This window comes from Myripristis murdjan, chromosome 22 (assembly GCF_902150065.1).
Source record: "Myripristis murdjan chromosome 22, fMyrMur1.1, whole genome shotgun sequence".
Taxonomy (NCBI): domain Eukaryota; kingdom Metazoa; phylum Chordata; class Actinopteri; order Holocentriformes; family Holocentridae; genus Myripristis; species Myripristis murdjan.
In genome coordinates this window covers 2155733-2173149 of record NC_044001.1, presented here as the reverse complement: position 1 = coordinate 2173149, position 17417 = coordinate 2155733, and the positions used below count along the sequence as shown (strand labels likewise).

The 17417-nt window shown below is 42.2% G+C and overlaps 1 protein-coding gene across 2 annotated transcripts in view; it reads right to left on the bottom strand.

Moving 5' to 3' along the window:
* Positions 1–306: 306 nt before the first annotated feature.
* The window catches only part of scfd1 (sec1 family domain containing 1), a 45918-nt gene continuing 28807 nt past the window's right edge, over positions 307–17417 (bottom strand). The window contains exons 16-24 of one of the 2 annotated variants that reach the window (XM_030044096.1): positions 13734–13813; positions 11838–11900; positions 9291–9366; positions 4287–4340; positions 1904–1956; positions 1232–1265; positions 1011–1076; positions 620–688; positions 307–519 (exon numbers count right to left, since the gene is read on the bottom strand). In XM_030044096.1, coding sequence (XP_029899956.1) covers positions 496–519; positions 620–688; positions 1011–1076; positions 1232–1265; positions 1904–1956; positions 4287–4340; positions 9291–9366; positions 11838–11900; positions 13734–13813 — 519 coding nt within the window. In that variant the 3' untranslated portion in view covers positions 307–495. The remainder of the gene's footprint in view (positions 520–619; positions 689–1010; positions 1077–1231; positions 1266–1903; positions 1957–4286; positions 4341–9290; positions 9367–11837; positions 11901–13733; positions 13814–17417) is intronic. The other variant, XM_030044097.1, reaches the window with a different exon arrangement.

The window sequence follows — 17417 nt, the reverse complement described above, 5'->3', positions numbered from 1 at the left end:
TGCATGTGCGTGTGCATGTGTGTGTGTGTGTGTGTGTGTGTGTTGTTGTGGGCACTGGTGGTTGCTCACTCGTTGTGTGTGTGGTTTTTACTGAGTGCACATCAACATCCACAGAGCAGATCAGCCCAGAGGAAACGGAGGATTTGTAGATATTGTTCCTGTTTGATGTCAAACTGTTTAATAATCAGAGGTCAGAGGTCAGAGGTCAGAGGTCAGAGGTCAGTGCGGCGCTGCAGGTTGAGTCTGTGCGGCTCTCAGGTCTGAGCTCTGGCAGGATGACAGAGTGAACACACACGGAGGCTGACCTGAGATCAGACTGTTAAACTTTATTGGTGCTGGGAGGCAGAACCACAGAAGAAGAAGAAGATTAGTCATTTACAGAGAGAGAGAGAGTGTGTGTGTGTGTGTGTGTGTGTGTGTGTGTGTGTGTGTGTGGAGGGGGTTGGGGGGGGGGGGGGGGGGGGGGGGGGGTGTCACATGTCAGGGGGGTCCCGCTCACTTCTGGCCCAGCTGGGCGAGCTGTGGAGAGGAAGAGGAGAGGCTGTGAGACAAGGAAGAACACACACACACACACACACACACACACACACACACACACACACGTGTCCTGTTTCCTCACCTGTTTGATGAACTGGGCAGCGTTGAAGAGTTCACTGCAACCATACAAAACTTTCTTCCCCTGTTTAGACTGGAGAGAGAGAGAGAGAGAGAGAGACAGGGGGGGGGATCTGTTTATAATGTCTGCAGTAGTAGTATTAGTAGTAGTATTAGTAATAGTATTACTCAATATAGTACTACGAGTAGTAAAAGCCCTGGTTATTGCAGTATTACTGCTAGTTTAAGCAATAGTAGCACTGACGTACTGAAGTAGTGTTGGTAATAGTTGCAGTCATCTTATTAGTAGTAAAAGTACTCGCATTACTAGGTCCAGAAGTAGTTGCAGTAGTAAGTGCAGTAGTTTTAGCAGGAGCAGCAGCAGTACTGCAGTAGTACTGCAGTAGTACACGTACCTTGGCGTAGTCCACCAGGTTCTGGTACTCAATGTAGTTTCCTCCTCCAACTACAAACACGATGGCCTGCAACACAAACACCACGACATCATCACATGACATCGTCACACAAAGACTGGTGCATTGTGGGAGGTGGCGTCAGTCTGCTGTTTACTGTGACTGACTCAAAACAAACAAACGAACAAACAAACAAACAAACAAACATGGCGGAGGGTTCTCACCTCCTGGAATGGGTTCTTGTTCCGGGGAATGGAGCTGCAGGAGGAGACGAGAACAAGGGACGATCAGCTCCTGACAGTCAGCATGACTCAGCGTTTTATTCAAGCTCTCCACTGTTCATGAGTCAGCGTTTTACTGAAGCCAACCAGCCGACTGTGAAGCTTACCTGTGTTCGAACGGCTTTCCACCGCGCATTTTTAAAGATCCATACTGATGTCAGTGTTTTAAAAAATACTTTTTTAGTTCAGCCATCAACAGGTGAGATTACAAAATACTAAACTACTGGGTCTCTCTCTCCCTCTATATTGTTATAATTATTACTATTTATTATTATTATTATTATTATTATTATTATCATTATTATTATTATTGTTGTTGTTGTCACTTACTTTTGGTCCTTTATAATTTGCCCATTAGGATGGACAATCTATTAATTTTTACTTTATTGTTTATTTCTTTAAATATTGTATTTATTTTTTCCCCTTCTGTTACCTGATATGTTTTCATTACAGGCATGTATTTATTTGTTTATGTTAACCCTTATTTTTTGTGTTAATGGTATTGCTAATAGTGTTTTAATATATATATATATAATATAGTATACAATGTTTTTTCTGAGTTTCTATCAGTTTCACATCATAAAAACAGAAGACGTGTGTGTGACGTGTGTTTACCTCTCACTGCCGCGCAGCATCTTGGGGTCGAAGTAGCGATAGTCGTCTGTTTCCTGAGGATCACATCCAGAAACACACATTGTTAACATCTGCATGTTTGTTATGACCTTTAAATTTTTTTTAATATAGTCCTAAAATACTTTCATCATAGATTTTTAAAAAAAAAATCATAGTCAAGATCAGCTTGATCCCATAAAGAGTCAATCAAAAATCAAAAACATCAAAACAGCTGCATCAGGATATTTAACCCTCGCTTTTTACGGCGTTTTTCTCTGCTCGTCGGCAGATTATTTCGGCCTCTCACACTTTTTACGCCGTTTTTCTCTGCTCGTTGGCAGATTCTTTCGGCCTCTCACACTTTTTACGGCCTCGTTTCTTACAGTGGAAAGGGGAAAGTGTGACTCTGACCGCTGCTTCACATCATGAGCGTTAATCCGATCGCCTCGGTTCCTTCAGACGTTCCTCATCTAAAACATTCCCAGGTGACGTCGGTTCTCTGGGACGGTTCCTCTGTTCTTCACAGAACTGAGGGAACCTCAGTCACGAGTTACATCTGACTGCTGCTTTTTTCTACATGTTTCAGTTTTACATCCAGTTTTGCTTTTTACTGCCACAGCAGGCTGAGGCTGCTGCTTTCTCAAAGCTGCACACACACACACACACACACGCACACACACACAAATATTTGAAGCACAAACAAACACATGCATCAGCACAGCATCCATGGTGTGCAGACACACAGACACACACACACACACACACAGCTGCCTGAGTTCAATCTGATAGAGAGAGAATGTGCTGTCCTCGTTCTTTCATCTTCATCACATTCCTGTCTTTCTTTCACTGACTCCTCTTCCTCCTTGCTCTTCTACACCTCCCTCTCTCTCTCCCTCTCTCTCTCAGTGTCTCTCGCCCCCCCTGCCCCTCCACCATCCCTCCTCACAACAACAGGATCTTTGTTAGTCGTCTGTAACTCCAGACGCTGAGAAACACCGCAGCACTGTTACCTCCTGTTTAGACACTGTGTGTGTGTGTGTGTGTGTGTGTGTGTGTCACTATGAATGACTGTTTACGATTTCTCTTTCTGCCCCCAAGTCCTCGAATCCATCCCATCACCTTTATCATCATTACTGATATGCAGACTGTGTGTGTGTGTGTGTGTGTGTGTGTGTGTGTGTGTGTATGCATCACAGTCTGAGCATTATGCACAGTGTGTGTGAAACGTCTGTATGGAATCACCTGTGTGCACACGTGAGTACAACCTTGTGTGTGTGTGTGTGTGTGTGTCTGTGTGTAACCAGAACTATAATCTACACCATACCTTACACATGACTCCACACACACACACACACACACTGCAAGATCTAATATGAGGTAAATGTAATTAGAGCGCCGCGGCTTGAATCGGGACTTGATGATCACATGACAGTCGGAGGATGAAGAGCGTTTGACGAGGCCGGAGGGACGACACGTTTCAGGTTTGTCTGGTTTCTGATCGACGTGAGAACAGCAGGGATCCAACGCCACGACGTCCTCCGTGTCGACGTGTGAGGACGACGGCGCGTGAGCAGATGAGGGAGAACGAGTCACGAGTCATGTGACCAAGACGGACGAGCGAGCGAAGCCACAGTTGGTCACTAAACCTGAAGTCAGCTGGAACTCAAAAAATAACAAAAACTGAACTGCTCAACCAGACAATTAGCAGAAAATCAGAAAAACAACCCACCTAAAAACACAAAAAACAAACAAAACACAGAAAATTTAATAAATCACCAGAAGAATAGAAAACAGAAAAACCCCAAAACAAAAAAAAACAAACAAACAAATACATAACAAAACAGAAAATATGACAAAAAAAAAAAAAAACAAATTTGAGAAAAACTACCTGAGAATTTGAAAAAGAAAAAAAAAAAAATCAATGAACATGAAATTAAAATAAATTACCAGAAAATTAGGAAAAAACAACAAACAGAAAATTCAAATAAATTACAAAAAATTAGAAACTCAACTAAAAATAAAACAAAAACAAACAACAACAAAACAGAAAAGGCAGTAAATTTGAAAAAAACAAAAAACAAAACAAAAAACAAACAAACAAACAAAAAACAAATGCACAAAATTCAAATGAATTACAAGAACATTTGGAAAAAAAAAAAAGAAAAACCCTCAACCCAGCCTCAAAAAACCAAAAGAGACAAACAAATAAACAAAAATAAAAACAAAACAGAAAATAAAGCATACAAAAAACAAACAAAAAAATCTACCTGAGAAGATGAGATAACCAGAAATTTTGCATTTTTTAACGACAAGAAAACTATACCATCAGACACCACACACACACACACACACACACACACACACACACACACACACACCAACTTACAGGATGTGACTTCATCTCCATCAGGTTGTCGAGGATCCGTGTGACTGGAAGGTTCTGGAAGAGGGGAAATATCTACGCATTAAAATACTGTAAATCACACACACACACACACACACACACACACACACACACACTGCAGGTCTGTGGTTCCAGCTGTCAGCCTGGAGGTGGGAGGTTTCCACGTAACGATTTCATTATTAGTTTGCAGGAGCCTGGAGCTGCACTGCACATTTGGAAGCTGAAATTAAAATTAATAATCTGTGACAGTTTCATCTAAATAACTGTGTGTATGTGTGTATATGTGTGTGTGTGTGTGTGTGTGTGTGTGTGTGTGTGTGTGTGTGTGGTATCCACTTTGTGAAGCTTTTCCATTGGCTGTTGTGAGCGCTCCTTCTGCCTCGAGCGCCTCCTGCTCGGGAGGCGTTCGCAGGCAGGCGGGACGTTCAGGAGCGACGCGTTCAGCCGAGACGGGAAATCCCACGCGGCCTGGCAGCGTCGGCCGTGACGTGGAAGAAGGATGACATTTCTCCAGAATCCTAAATTAAATTAACGGTGGAATGGTGGATGGAGGTCCGCCGCTTTGGGAAAAAAAGTTTTCCGAGATAAGAGCTTAGAGCGACGCCGGGGTCTTCAGGCGTGACGTGCTGCCTTCAGGGCCCCGCTTTACTCACAGGCCTTCACGGTGAACTTATTTTTCAAAAGCAACAACACGTTTGTTTGGGATTCATTATCCTCGCTCTCTTCCAGCCGCCTGGCTCGCTAACTGGCAGAGCGGCTCGTGTTTTTCATACGAAGCAACAGAGACAATTAAAGGCGGAATGACTGAGATTTTCCCAACAACAATAAAAACATGCAGAGACTCAAATAAAACTAATCCTCTCCATCATCACTGAGCCACTGCAATGAGAGATAAAGGTGCTAACTGAAATCAAAAATGGTTCTTTCAGGAAACAGACCCTTTTTTTTAAATAATAATAATAATAATAATAATAACAAAAAAAAGTTCTTTTGTAATTTTTCAGAATAAACGTCAGACCCCAAAGTCCAACCCGTCCTCCACGGCCAGACGAGGGAAACGACACAGGAACCAACAGAAAGTCAGAGGTTACTGGTTACTTCCTCACTGGCCGACCACAGACTGTGCGCATAGGGAGACAGGTCTCCTCTAGCATCACCCTGAACATCGGTGCACCACAGGGCTGTGTGTTGAGCCCCCTCCTCTTTTCCATCTACACTCTGGACTGCAACCCTACTCATGTCACAAAATAACATATTTAAGTTTGCAGATGACACACACACACACATACACACACAGTACTAAGGACACTTTTGCACAAGCCCTCATATTTATGTTTCATATCTTTGTTATTGTGGCCTACTGTAAATTGTCTCTTTTTCATTCATTTACTTATTTATTTATTTTATCTTTATATTTATAATTCTGGCAACTGGTGGACTGCTCCAAACAGAATTTCATTGTTTTTGTGCGATGACAATAAAGATTATCTTATCTTATCTTATCCTACTGTCAAAGACCTCCAGCTGCTCCACGTCTGCTCAGTGCCCGTCAGCCATTAATTTATGGAGAGCGGTATCAATTAGAGTATTGATAAGTATTGGTATCGATAAGCACTGTTGGTAAAATGCCACCGATACCCATCCCTGATTCTCAAGGAAAATGGCTGCCATTATAATCAACAACTTGCACTTATATTTTGTCTTCCATTTCATTTCGCCAGCTGCCGCTACAGCTTCCCAAAATGACTCATGACTGAAATGCATTCTGGGACACGGCTGTGTCTCCAAATTCTGCTGACAGATGTGGACCGCTGGATGCTCTGCACCGGGACAGCTGAAAAAGATTTTTCTTTTGCTTTGTCTGATGGGGACAGGGGAGCGGGAGGCGGAGCCTGACGGCCGCACAGGAAGTGATGCGTTTTACATTTCCAGTATGTTTGGAATATACGGCAGCAGGGGAGGGGAGAGACACTCAAACTCCATCGACAGGAAGTCCAAGGAAAATCTGCTCCTCTTGCAAAGTTTAAATGAGGCCGAGGATGAATCTGCATTCTGTTTGGATTCTGGGCTAAAAAACTCGCTCACTTTTCCAAATGTGGGAGATGTTGCTGTGGAAGAAAACCCTAAATATTCCCGCTAAACAGAGCGTCGGCGGCTCGGCCCAGACAAACACACTGCTGTAATGTTCTGGCAGCTGATCAGTCTGCTTCTGTATGGCTATAACAGACTGTGTGTATGTGTGTGTGTGTGTGTGTGAGTGTGAGTGTGTGTGTGTTAGGCGTGCCAAATGATTATAAATGACTTAAGGACACACGTTCACGCCAGTTTCACCCTGAAACACCCCATCATCATCATAGTCGTTGTCATCATCGCTGCTGCCTTCCAGGAAATACGATTCCTCCACATTAGGTGCGCTTGATTTAACCCCCTGCTGGAGAGACAGCTGGGCCGGGCCGGGCAGCGGAGGATCCGTCGGCACGCTGGTGTTTTGGTAGTAAAGCAGGTTAAATGAAGTGCGGAGTAAAACCGAGGAATTAGAGTGGGGGTGGCAGATTATTGGCTGGCTCTGTGCTGCTGGACCGGCCAATGAGCTGCCGCCGCCAGGTAAACAAACACAACAGGAGGCCCGGGGGACGCCTGCAGGCCGGCTGCTAGCGGCTACGAGGGAAATGCCGCCATGTTGGAGAAGTAACAACACAAAGAAAGACATTATTGTCAAAAAAAGATGTTTAGTTTCTAAGGGTGTGTTTGATTTTTACTGTGGGAGGGAGGGGAAAGTGGAGGCAGAGAGAGGCACCACCTCTCCAACATGGCTGCCCGTCCACAGCCGGCGGCGAAGGGATCAGAGATGGCCTGATGTCGCTGCAGACGCCTGTGCCCCCTGGTCGCAGCTTCTTTAGGGTCTTTGCTCCTTTGACTGATGTGACCTGGGGCTCTGAGCTCCTCCAGGCTCCAGGTCCCTGCTGCTGTCTGAGCGCTGGACTAAAGGCTGTTTGCTCCAGGCTCCTGGCTCTAAAGGCTTGGACTGAGTCTCTTCATGAATCCTGGCTGTGTTTTGGGCGTAACATGCAGTGAACCAATCAGAGCGCCGTCTCCCGTCCCCTCTAACAGCCAGGTGTGTCACACCTTGGTGGGCTGCTGTTATATTATGTAGAGTCCTGCTGGGTGTGGCTTTGCACCAGGTGGGAGGGAGGAGCCCTGATGTCCAGGTGACAGCCGGTGGCCTGATCCTCAGCCTGTCTTCTCATCTGTTTTGCTGCTCCACACATTTCTGTCTCTGACTGACAGTTTTTTTTTTTTGTTTTTTTTTTTACACTTTTTATTTTGTCTTTTACTCGTCTATCGGAGCGACATGCTGCTTCGCTCAGCTCATTTTCCCGCTCGCTCTTGACAAACTCTCCTGTTCTTCAGTGGCTCCGTAATGTTCCCCCCTTGAAATATTTTTTCAGCCAGGCTCCCCGTGGCCGGTGCAGCACTCCAACGTTCTCCTTGGGGGACGCGGACCCCCATTTGAGAACCTCTGGTCTAGTGTCCGGTGTGTCCTCCTCTCCTGTTTTGGAAAGTTCAATTTCTTTACTCTGTTGCTATGGTGACGGCTACCAGGGTGACAGTGTATCTTAAGGGCTCCTACATATTAAAGCCAATCAGATTCCAGGCTTTTTAAAACAATTATTTAAATGCCACTTGGAATTACATTTAAGACGAATTTTACAATAACCAAAATTACAACAAATAAACAAACAAACAAAAAAACAAAACTAAAAAGTTAATTAGAAAAAAACCTCTCAGATCATGAAGTCACAACTTCATGAGAAGAAAACTGAAAACTAGCTGTTCTCCTCCTCTGGGATCCAGTCAGAAGGAAATCCTGCTGGTTTGAGCCCAGAATCCCAATCTGCTCCTCAGCATCTGGACTCTGAAGAGACGTTGAAGAAAACAATCTGCTGATTCTGGGCTCAAATCAGCAGGATTTCCTTGTTAGATGTACCAGAGTATAAGAAAGATTAGCATGTGAAAAAGTATTTTACTGTTTTTTTTTTTTTTCTCTGGGAAATTAGTGCCTTAATAATCTCAGAATTTCCAAGAGGAGTTTTTTTTCTTGTAAATTTACTACTTTAATCTTGGAAATTGAGTTTTTTTTTTTCGTAATATTACCCTGCCTACACCGGCTCTGTATTTTTTTCCTCCCTACAGTGGCCCTGACACGTCGTCGTATAATGCAGACTTTAACCCCCGACGTTCCAGGGACATCTCCAGAAATTCAGGGATAATTCTGGTCTGGGGTTTATTGAGTCAGCCCTGAGCTAAAGGTGGGGACGTACACTCAGTGTCACTTCATCAACTCCACCTGTATAATCTAATCTAATCCAGTCCAGCTGTTGTACCATACAGTTTCCTCTCCTGCTGCCTGTAATGCTCAGCTTTCCTTGTTGTCACAGTAACAGAGGTGTTCATTCACTTCTATGTTCGGCACTGAGCTCATAGTTAGTGCTGCTGTTTCCACTATTATGTCGCCCCTCATTGTATATAAATAAAGAGGACAAAAAATTAGAAACCCCTCTCAGTATAATGCAGTCCAGTAGCAGACCTCTGCAATCTACAACCTCAGTAATGAACACAGAATTAAAGTGACACATTCTGCACAATGTCAACACAAACTGAACATTATAAACTTTGTTAAAAGGTGGACGTTGTGGCAGAGCTGCTGAGCTGAACTGGTCAGACTGGAATAAAGTGACACTGAGGGGCTGACGTTGGGGTCTTGGTCCAAGGCAAAGTGTAGACAGAGACAGAAAGCTGAACTCACCACCGCTACAGCTTTTTTTTTTTTTTTTTTTTGTCTGCTTTGATTTAAATCGACCCAAAACTGGGACAAAACTGATGCTCTGATTTGTTTAAAATGTTTTTTCCAGAGCCAGCGCCTTCCTCGGATAATGATTATATTAATACTGATGTGCGTTCAGAGCGCTGCTGCTTGTCACTCACATGCTGTTTGAGCACCAGGTTCTTCACTCCCTCCATGACGAACTGCGAGCCGGTATTCATCACTCTGGAAAACAGACTGAGAGCAGGGAGGAGGAGGAGGAGGACAAAAGAGGAGAGACAGAGGGGGAGAGATTCAGCAGGGAGGAGGAGGAGGGAGGAGGAGGAAGGTGGAGGAGGAGGACAAGGTTAGTCTGGTAGTCTGAAAACAAACTCCTCACAGCCTTTCAGCTCTAATGAATAAAAAGCTATTTGACTCTCACTGCCTCTAAAACTACAAATAACAGCTGTTACACTGACTTACCAACATGTATATTTCATATTTCTGATTTTACGCAGGCTTCTATAATCTATTTTGTGATTTTATTTTAGTATATTTTATTTTTTGTAGAATTTGGTCTCTCCTTGTTTGTGTCATTCTCAGGGAAAATTAAATTCCATTTTAAATGACAGTGACTTTGATATTTATATGGCACATTTTACTGACAGTGTGGTGTTACGATTTTAAAAAAAATAAGCTTTTCATTGTCTACTACTTCTTGTTCTCCATATATGAAAGAAACAAACTTAAAAAGCATTACCAGTGTGTAGTAGTAATGGTAATAATAATAACAATAACAATAATAATGCATTTTATTTCCAACACACATTTCATTAACAGGAAAATCTAAAAATCCTGTAGGTTATTATAAAAAAAAATGCATGAAGATTTAAAAAAAAAAAGTGGGCATTTTTTTTTTTTTTTTAAGTCAAAAGAAGATTTAACATGTTAATAAAAGTTTTACACGTCAATAAAAGAAAAGAACTCTTAACTCTTCAGGTTACATAAAAATGAAATAAAAATGGGGGGAAAATTCAAAATAAGAAATGCCTAAAGATAAAAACAGAAGGGAAAACAATATGAGAAAGTGATTAGAAATTAAAATAAATTGAAAAAAAGACAGATGAAGGAAGGTCTGTGGAGGTTTGTTTGAAGAGGTGATTTACACGATGAGAACAAATCGGCTGCCGGGGTTCAGGAGGTGAAGACGACAGACGAAGCGAGCAGTTTGTCTCCAAACATCCACGCAGCGTCCAGCTCTTACGAAACTAACTGCCTTTTTTTTTTGGTTTTTTCTCCAGGCTGGCAGACGGCAGCAGGTCCTTCAACAGACCAGCTCCTCTGCATTTTAAAGAAATTAAATGATGAGCTGGTGCTGAAACAGAAACCCAGTGTTTTGGAAATCAGCACTTTGAAACCCACAAGTGCCTGGGTGGCCCAACCACTCAACAAAACTTAATATTTATTTATGTATTTTAAAGGTTTTGGGGACATTTGTTGTTTGCATTTTCTTGTAAATTTTTTTTTGGTCATTTTACACCAAATACATTTTTTTTTTTTTTTTCAGTAATTATGTCGTAATTTTTGTAATTACAACACTTCTAAACATCATTTCTGTACTTTTGTTTTTCAAATTTTATGATAGGATTCTTTTAGGTTTAAACCAATTCTGTTTCAATGATTTAATTCCATTTTTTTTTAACCATGCTTTTTTTTTTTTTTTTTTAACATTTCATGGTAACTTTGTTGCAATTTTTTAAAACATTTCAAACATTTTTTTAAGTAATTATGTAGTAATTTTTTGCAATTTTGAAACATAAGCACAACACTTCTGCACATATTTTTTGGGAATTTTTGTACATTTTATGGTAACTTTGTTGTAATTTTTAAAACTTTTTTTCAGTAATTATGTGGCAATTTTCTTGTAATTTAATCTTTAACATAATTATAACACTTCTACACATAATTGGAATTTTTTTTTTTTTCTCCCAAAATTTTATGTTAGAATTCTTTTAATTTTAAACCAATTTTGTTTCAATGTGTTATTTTCATGTTTTTTTTTTTTTGTTTTGTTTTTTTTATACATTTCATGGTAACTGTGCTGTCATGTTTAATATACAGTGTTTGTGGTCAGTAATGCAGTGATCTTCGTTCCTGCTGCTCTCCACATGATTTGCGTCCTCGCAGAGAAACTCGCTCACTTTTGTTGGTGTTTCTGAAACCGACTCCTCGTCTCATTTCCACCGCTGGTTAGTGTCTCCAAGGAAAGTCGACCTGCTCTCTCTCTCGTTCTGTTTTTATTTTTTTGGTTGGGCCGGGCAGCTCGACAGGGCCTGCTGAGCGAGCGGAGGCTGCTCCTGGTTCAGTTTCTGTGTGTCACAGGACGGTTTGCTGCTGTTTTATGATCGTCGGTGTGATGCTGCGTTTCCACAGCGCCTCTCCCGCTGAAGAAGCCCGTCCAGCGATCCCAGCGCCTCAGGTGGTTTTTTATTCAGCTAACATCAGACATGCAGCAGGTTCAAGTCTTTAAATCACCTCTTTTAACTGTTTTTTTTTTTTCATGTGATATCTTATACTTTTATTTTTAAACATAATCCTGCCTTTTGATCTTGTGGTTCCTTCTTGTTTATAAATGGTTTTTACATTTTATTATGTTTGCTTTTCTTAGACTGCTGAAGCACTTATGCTCTGAAAACTTTTACTTTATTTTTTTTTTTTTTTGTACTTACCCCATGGGTTTGACTCCGCTGTTGCCATAATTGGCTGGGGCGGCGGCCATCTTGGTAAACGCCCTGGAAAAGACGACAAGAACCCAGGATGACTCAACAGGACTGGCTGCTCTGCATGAATTACAGCTTCATTTGTCATTTTTATAACCCTACCCTTAGACGGGACTGTGTCTGTCTAATTTTCTCAGACCAACACACAAGTAGAACCTGCTACTTTCACTCTGAACAGCACAGTGACGCTCTGCTGCTAATAAGTGGAGTTTGGGGGATGGATAATTATTGGCAGACTATCGGTATCAGCTGATATCAGCTTTAAAAAGCAATATCAGTATCAGTCTGAAATGAATTTTAGTGCAGATATCTGGATGGCTGTGAAATTTGGCAGAGTGACACCTTGACACAACTCTAACATTAGCAAGAGAACAAAACTAGCCTGGAGGTTTGTGCAAAAAAACAAAGTGATCTTTGGTTCAATGGGATGCAGAACACCTGATGAGGATGATTCACCACCATGTGGACCGGCGGCTCTTTTTAAAGTTTCTTTGATATTATGAAAACAGTTCAGCGAAATGTGTTTCTGGAAACATCTGAGGCACAAATAAACCCTGCAGCTGCCGAATCTGTCTTCAGTTCAGATCCACAGTTGTGCTTTTAAAAGCTTCTCGAGAGTTTCCAGCGGCAGCGAGTCGAGCCGGATGCCCCTAATTTGCATAAAGTAGCCTAGACTTCAAAGTTATGCAAATGTGGAGATGCCAATGCATGATAATGACTGATCCTGTGGGCGCTGCGCTGCCATTAGATCTGCATTTGTATTAGAGTTCTTACAAAAACACATCTGAACCAGGCTGTTATGGTTTGGGAGGATTCGATATCAGACATCGGTGTCGGCCTCTAAAAAATCAGTTCTGTGCATCCTCAGTTACTGCTGATGCACTCACAGCCTGTTACGCCAAGAAATCACAAGTTATTGGAAAAACCACACTATCTGTTTATTTTTACGTCCCATATCTTCAGCGTTCAGTGGCCATTATTAATACAAACATACAGTGATTTTACATTTCAGATTTTGCCTCAGTGAGTGCCTCAGTTTGGCTTTTTTTTCCCCCAAGGTCGTCTGCTGCAGCGAAAGACCTACATCATCATTTTGTATGGGTTAACATGCAGGTTAATCCAACGGAAAGAGTCGGGATTACAAACTATCGGAATTGGTGGAACTTGGCTCCGATAGCTGGACGGCGAGGTAGAAACTAAAATTAACCACAACCCGACACAAAAATGACTTTGTCCTGAGGCTAAGAGGACATGAATAGGTAACTGAAATGTTTCAAATATAAAAAAATAAAAGTTCAACTACTGTAAACAACAACAATGAAACAATCTTATGCAATAATGAACTTAATTCTGAAAAAGTCCAAAAATAAGAGTCAAATTATTGTTCCTGTAAAGACAAACTGTTTCCTCCACTACAATATGAGGCTGCACAGCTGGAACCAGTGACACTGAGGGGGGAAACGTCGCTCCAAAAACTTTACTTCCTCGATTATTTTTATCTATTTTTGTTTTACGATTTGTTCAGTTCCAGATTTTTTTTTATTAATTAATGTGAGTTTGATGTTTAGTGATCCAGATTTATTTATACATTTATTTAGGTATTTATTACTTTGACTTAGATGATCAGTCCAACAGTTTATTCAGTGTCTATTAAAGTCAAGTCATAGTTCATCTGCAACAGGGTCGATATATCAGCCGGTTAATCAGCTGTCAACTTTTTCCTGCTGCAAACTATCAGTATTTTATCAGCCATTAACAATCCACTGCCAGTTGACCTCTGATCTGATGGCTTTAAAGCACCTGGCTGACTGGCTGACTGGCTGACTGGCTGGCTGGCTGACTTACTTCCACTGCTTGATGTAGTTGAGAGGTGACAGGTCGCAGCCGGCGTCCTGCAGAGCCTTCTTGTACTGCTCCAGGTCGGCCTGCAACACAGAGCAGCAGCGTCTCACAGTGCCGTTCAACATGGCAGCATTAAATCACACACCGGCGCGTTAAAAAGACATTCTGCCTTCAAAACAGAGCCGAGGGCTTCAGTTTGAGATATGTCAGACGGCCAAAACTGCCCGAGGAAGAACGGAAACTGGAAGAACTGACTTCATGGTAAATAAGCTTTTCCATCAGGGGCTTCCAGGGGGTTTCAGAGAGAAACAAAAAGATTATCAGTTTGACTTCATTATTATTTCATTTATGGAAGCAGCAAAGTCAAAGGTGAAAGGTTCATGTGATCTTGGAGTCAGTGTGACCTGGCTCTTCATCGCCTGAAATAATCACTATAAAATTCAAAGGGCCAACACTTGTAATCTTCACTTTTTGTTTGTTTAATTTTAAATTTTAAACCAATTTAGTTCCAATGTTTTAATTTCACCTTTTACGGTAACTAATTAGTGGGCAAGCTGTTTGCTTGCACACTTACGTTATTCGACTTTTGGATTTCTTTCTTTACCCCGTTTTTTTGGACCGTAACTCCTCCTACAGCTTTCATTTCAGGCCCACACAATGAATTGGGAAAATGTGCGGCCTGATCGGGAATAGTGTGCTATTACTTTTATAAGGAATCCGACTCACGGAATTCTCAAAATTCCAATTTTCCTGAAAATTTAGGCCATAGGAAATGAATGGCCAAAACTTTGGAAGGCTCCAGGGCCCAGAGCTTTGGACCTGCGTCCACGCACCAAATACGAAAAATGTGCGTCTTATTGAGAAGAAGCAGGGTTTCGATTTTCAGACCGATCCGACATTCCGTTTTTCCGCAATTCCAGTTTGAAATCGGAATTCCAGACGCAATACACACTAATGGAGTTGAGCTAGAGTGGCATTCCTGGCATTCCTGAGCGGCTAGAGTGGAGCAGCCCTGAAAATTCGCCTAAAACTTTTGTCTTAAACTTGCTCTGCTGGCCACAATTTTCACTCCACATGCATATATTTGGGATCAAATTGTAGGAAAAATAGTTGTGCTTTGAAAAATGTAAATACAAAAGCAAAGTAGCTTCAACTTTTTAAACTGTGACCCTTAACGAGGCAGGAGTGCCAGCTCTCTCCCCCATAGACTCCCATTATATCTGGGATGCAAAGTCTCGGGAGAGAAGCATAAACACACACTTTTTTCAACTCGCCGTTTCTCGGGCATTTTGGGGAGTTGGAAAATAATTTGGACACCGTTTGAAAGCCCAAAGCGTTACCTTTCTCATGATACATTTTATTTTCTGCTCGGAAACCGCGCGCCGCGGTTACTCTTCCAGCTTGCCCACGCAGTTTCCCCAGAAACTGCACAATCCTCTAGTTATTATTTTATTATTACTATTATTATTATTATTATTATCATAATTTTTACTGCTACCGGTGTTCTAGTGTGCTGATTAATTAAAGAGCTCACTTCTTCCAAAAAGCCTGAGTGTTCTGTTCAGGAACAAAAGGATGAAGACAAAACAGAAGGGAAAACATAGGGAAATATCCACCGTTTGCAAGAAAAGCTCATAATCGAGTCAGGAATCATCATCATCATCGGCATCATCATGATCATCATCATTATCATCTTGGGACGTCTGCTTATGACACGGCTCAGGTTTTGAGAGCAGAATTATGTGTTTTTGACAAATGACTGCAAAACCTGAGCAGCGTTTTGGACTGAAAGCCTCCCTGCAGAGCTGCAGACCACCCAGCAGCTCGTCTTATAGCAAATAAGCAAGGGCCAGGCCAAGGTCAGCAGCAACACACCGCCAGGGAAATTACACTGAGGCCCCGAGCTTCATACATAAGCAAGCAGAGACACAGTTCGAGGAACAAAAGGCCCGAGTCGAGTCAGTGCACTTACAAAACTACATTTCCCATGAAATCCCCAATGACTCTGCCTTTTGTTCCTCTGCTGCCCTGCTGGTCGTCGGGGCCGCTTCGTATCTCAAACAGGCGGCAAGGTAAACCTAAAAACTTTCAATCTCAAGTCCTATGGATCAGATTCCTCTGATGGTGTAGCAAAAAATAGGGGGCTGGAGCAGGGCGGGTGATATTCTGAGGAAAAAACTCTGAATTTCCAAGATTAAATTTGTAAATTTACAAGAAAAAGATTTGGATATTCTCTGAGATTAAAGTGCTAAATTTATGAGAAAAAAAATGTATGAGAAAAAAATTAAGAAAGAAAGAAAGAAAGAAATTATGTGATTAAACTCATATTTACAAGAAATAACTCACTATTTTAGAAATAAAAAAAAAAAACAGAAAATTCTGAAAATCTCAGAATTTTCTTTTTTTCTCATAAATCTTTAGTCTTTTGAGTTCTTTCCTTGGAATATCTGCCCCCCTCACCCCTACAAAGCCCCTAAATCGCAGTCATAAATCAGTATCATCATAAATCAGAAATCAGGAATAGGTATAAACTCGCTTCAAGCTGAGACATGTAAGATTTGATGACTGAAAACTGATTTTTTTAGGAGATTTTTTTCGCAGTGTGCTGCCAAAGAGCCGAGGAACAAGAACAGATGAGTCTGCTGCGACCTCTGACCTCCTGACCACTCTGCACTTGAAATATTGGCGACGTATTAATTGAATCCTCATCCTGCTGCTGTGCTTATTCTATATGACATGAGATGTCAAATTCAGCGGTGTGAGATTGGCTGCCACGATGAATTTCATTCCCGCTGGTTTGAAGGGCGAGTTTCAGCATCACGTCGTCCTGAGGCTGTCGTTTCTGGGGCCAAGAGAAACTTCTGGAGGAAATGTCGGTGTTTATGCAAGGTAGCATGAAAACATTCCTCTCAATTCCTATTTCCTACCGGCTGCTAAGCGAGAGTGACGTCGTGTGTGCAGCCCGCAGGCTATCAACACACCGGACGGCCTGAGTTCCTCTTCAATAAGCCTGACTGGCGGCTGAGCGGGACCCACCGAGGAATTATGCAACAGCTGAGCCACGTGAGAGACAGAGACAGAGAGAGAGAGAGAGTGTGTGTGTGTGTGTGTGTGTCATTGTGTTTTCACAGGGTTGAAACCTCCACCACATCAGTCAGAAACTCTAGCAGCACCCTGGAGACTTTGGTCTGAATATTGGGACAGAGGATGATGGAGGAGAGAAGGGGTGAGAGAGATGAAAGGAAGCACTTGAAGAAGAAGAGGCTGAAAGATAGAACACAGGGACAAGAGGCCAAACGCTGGTCAAACAGGAAGAAGGATGACCAGAGATGACAGGAAAAGGGAGAGAGGTGGGGGTAATCCCAAGGCGAGCCGTCTCTCTGGTGGATGCAGATGAAAGCGGGATGAAAAAGGGAAGAGTGTAGCTCATTTCCTGGCGGAGGCGAGAGCCTGAACGCACCATCCATCAGCAGGGGAGGCAGAGGACGGAGAGTAGGTGAGAGCTGCCGGGAGGACGGTGGGACAAAGCCACAGATTTTACTGACAAGGTTGTGTTTTTAAAAAAGACGGCGTGTTAAAACAATCACACGGACAGGACGGAGCGTCTTCAGTCCAACACTAAGGCTTTAAAAACAATGAGTGAAGCCCAGTTTCCCAGAACTACAGTTTAAAAAGACCAAATATAGT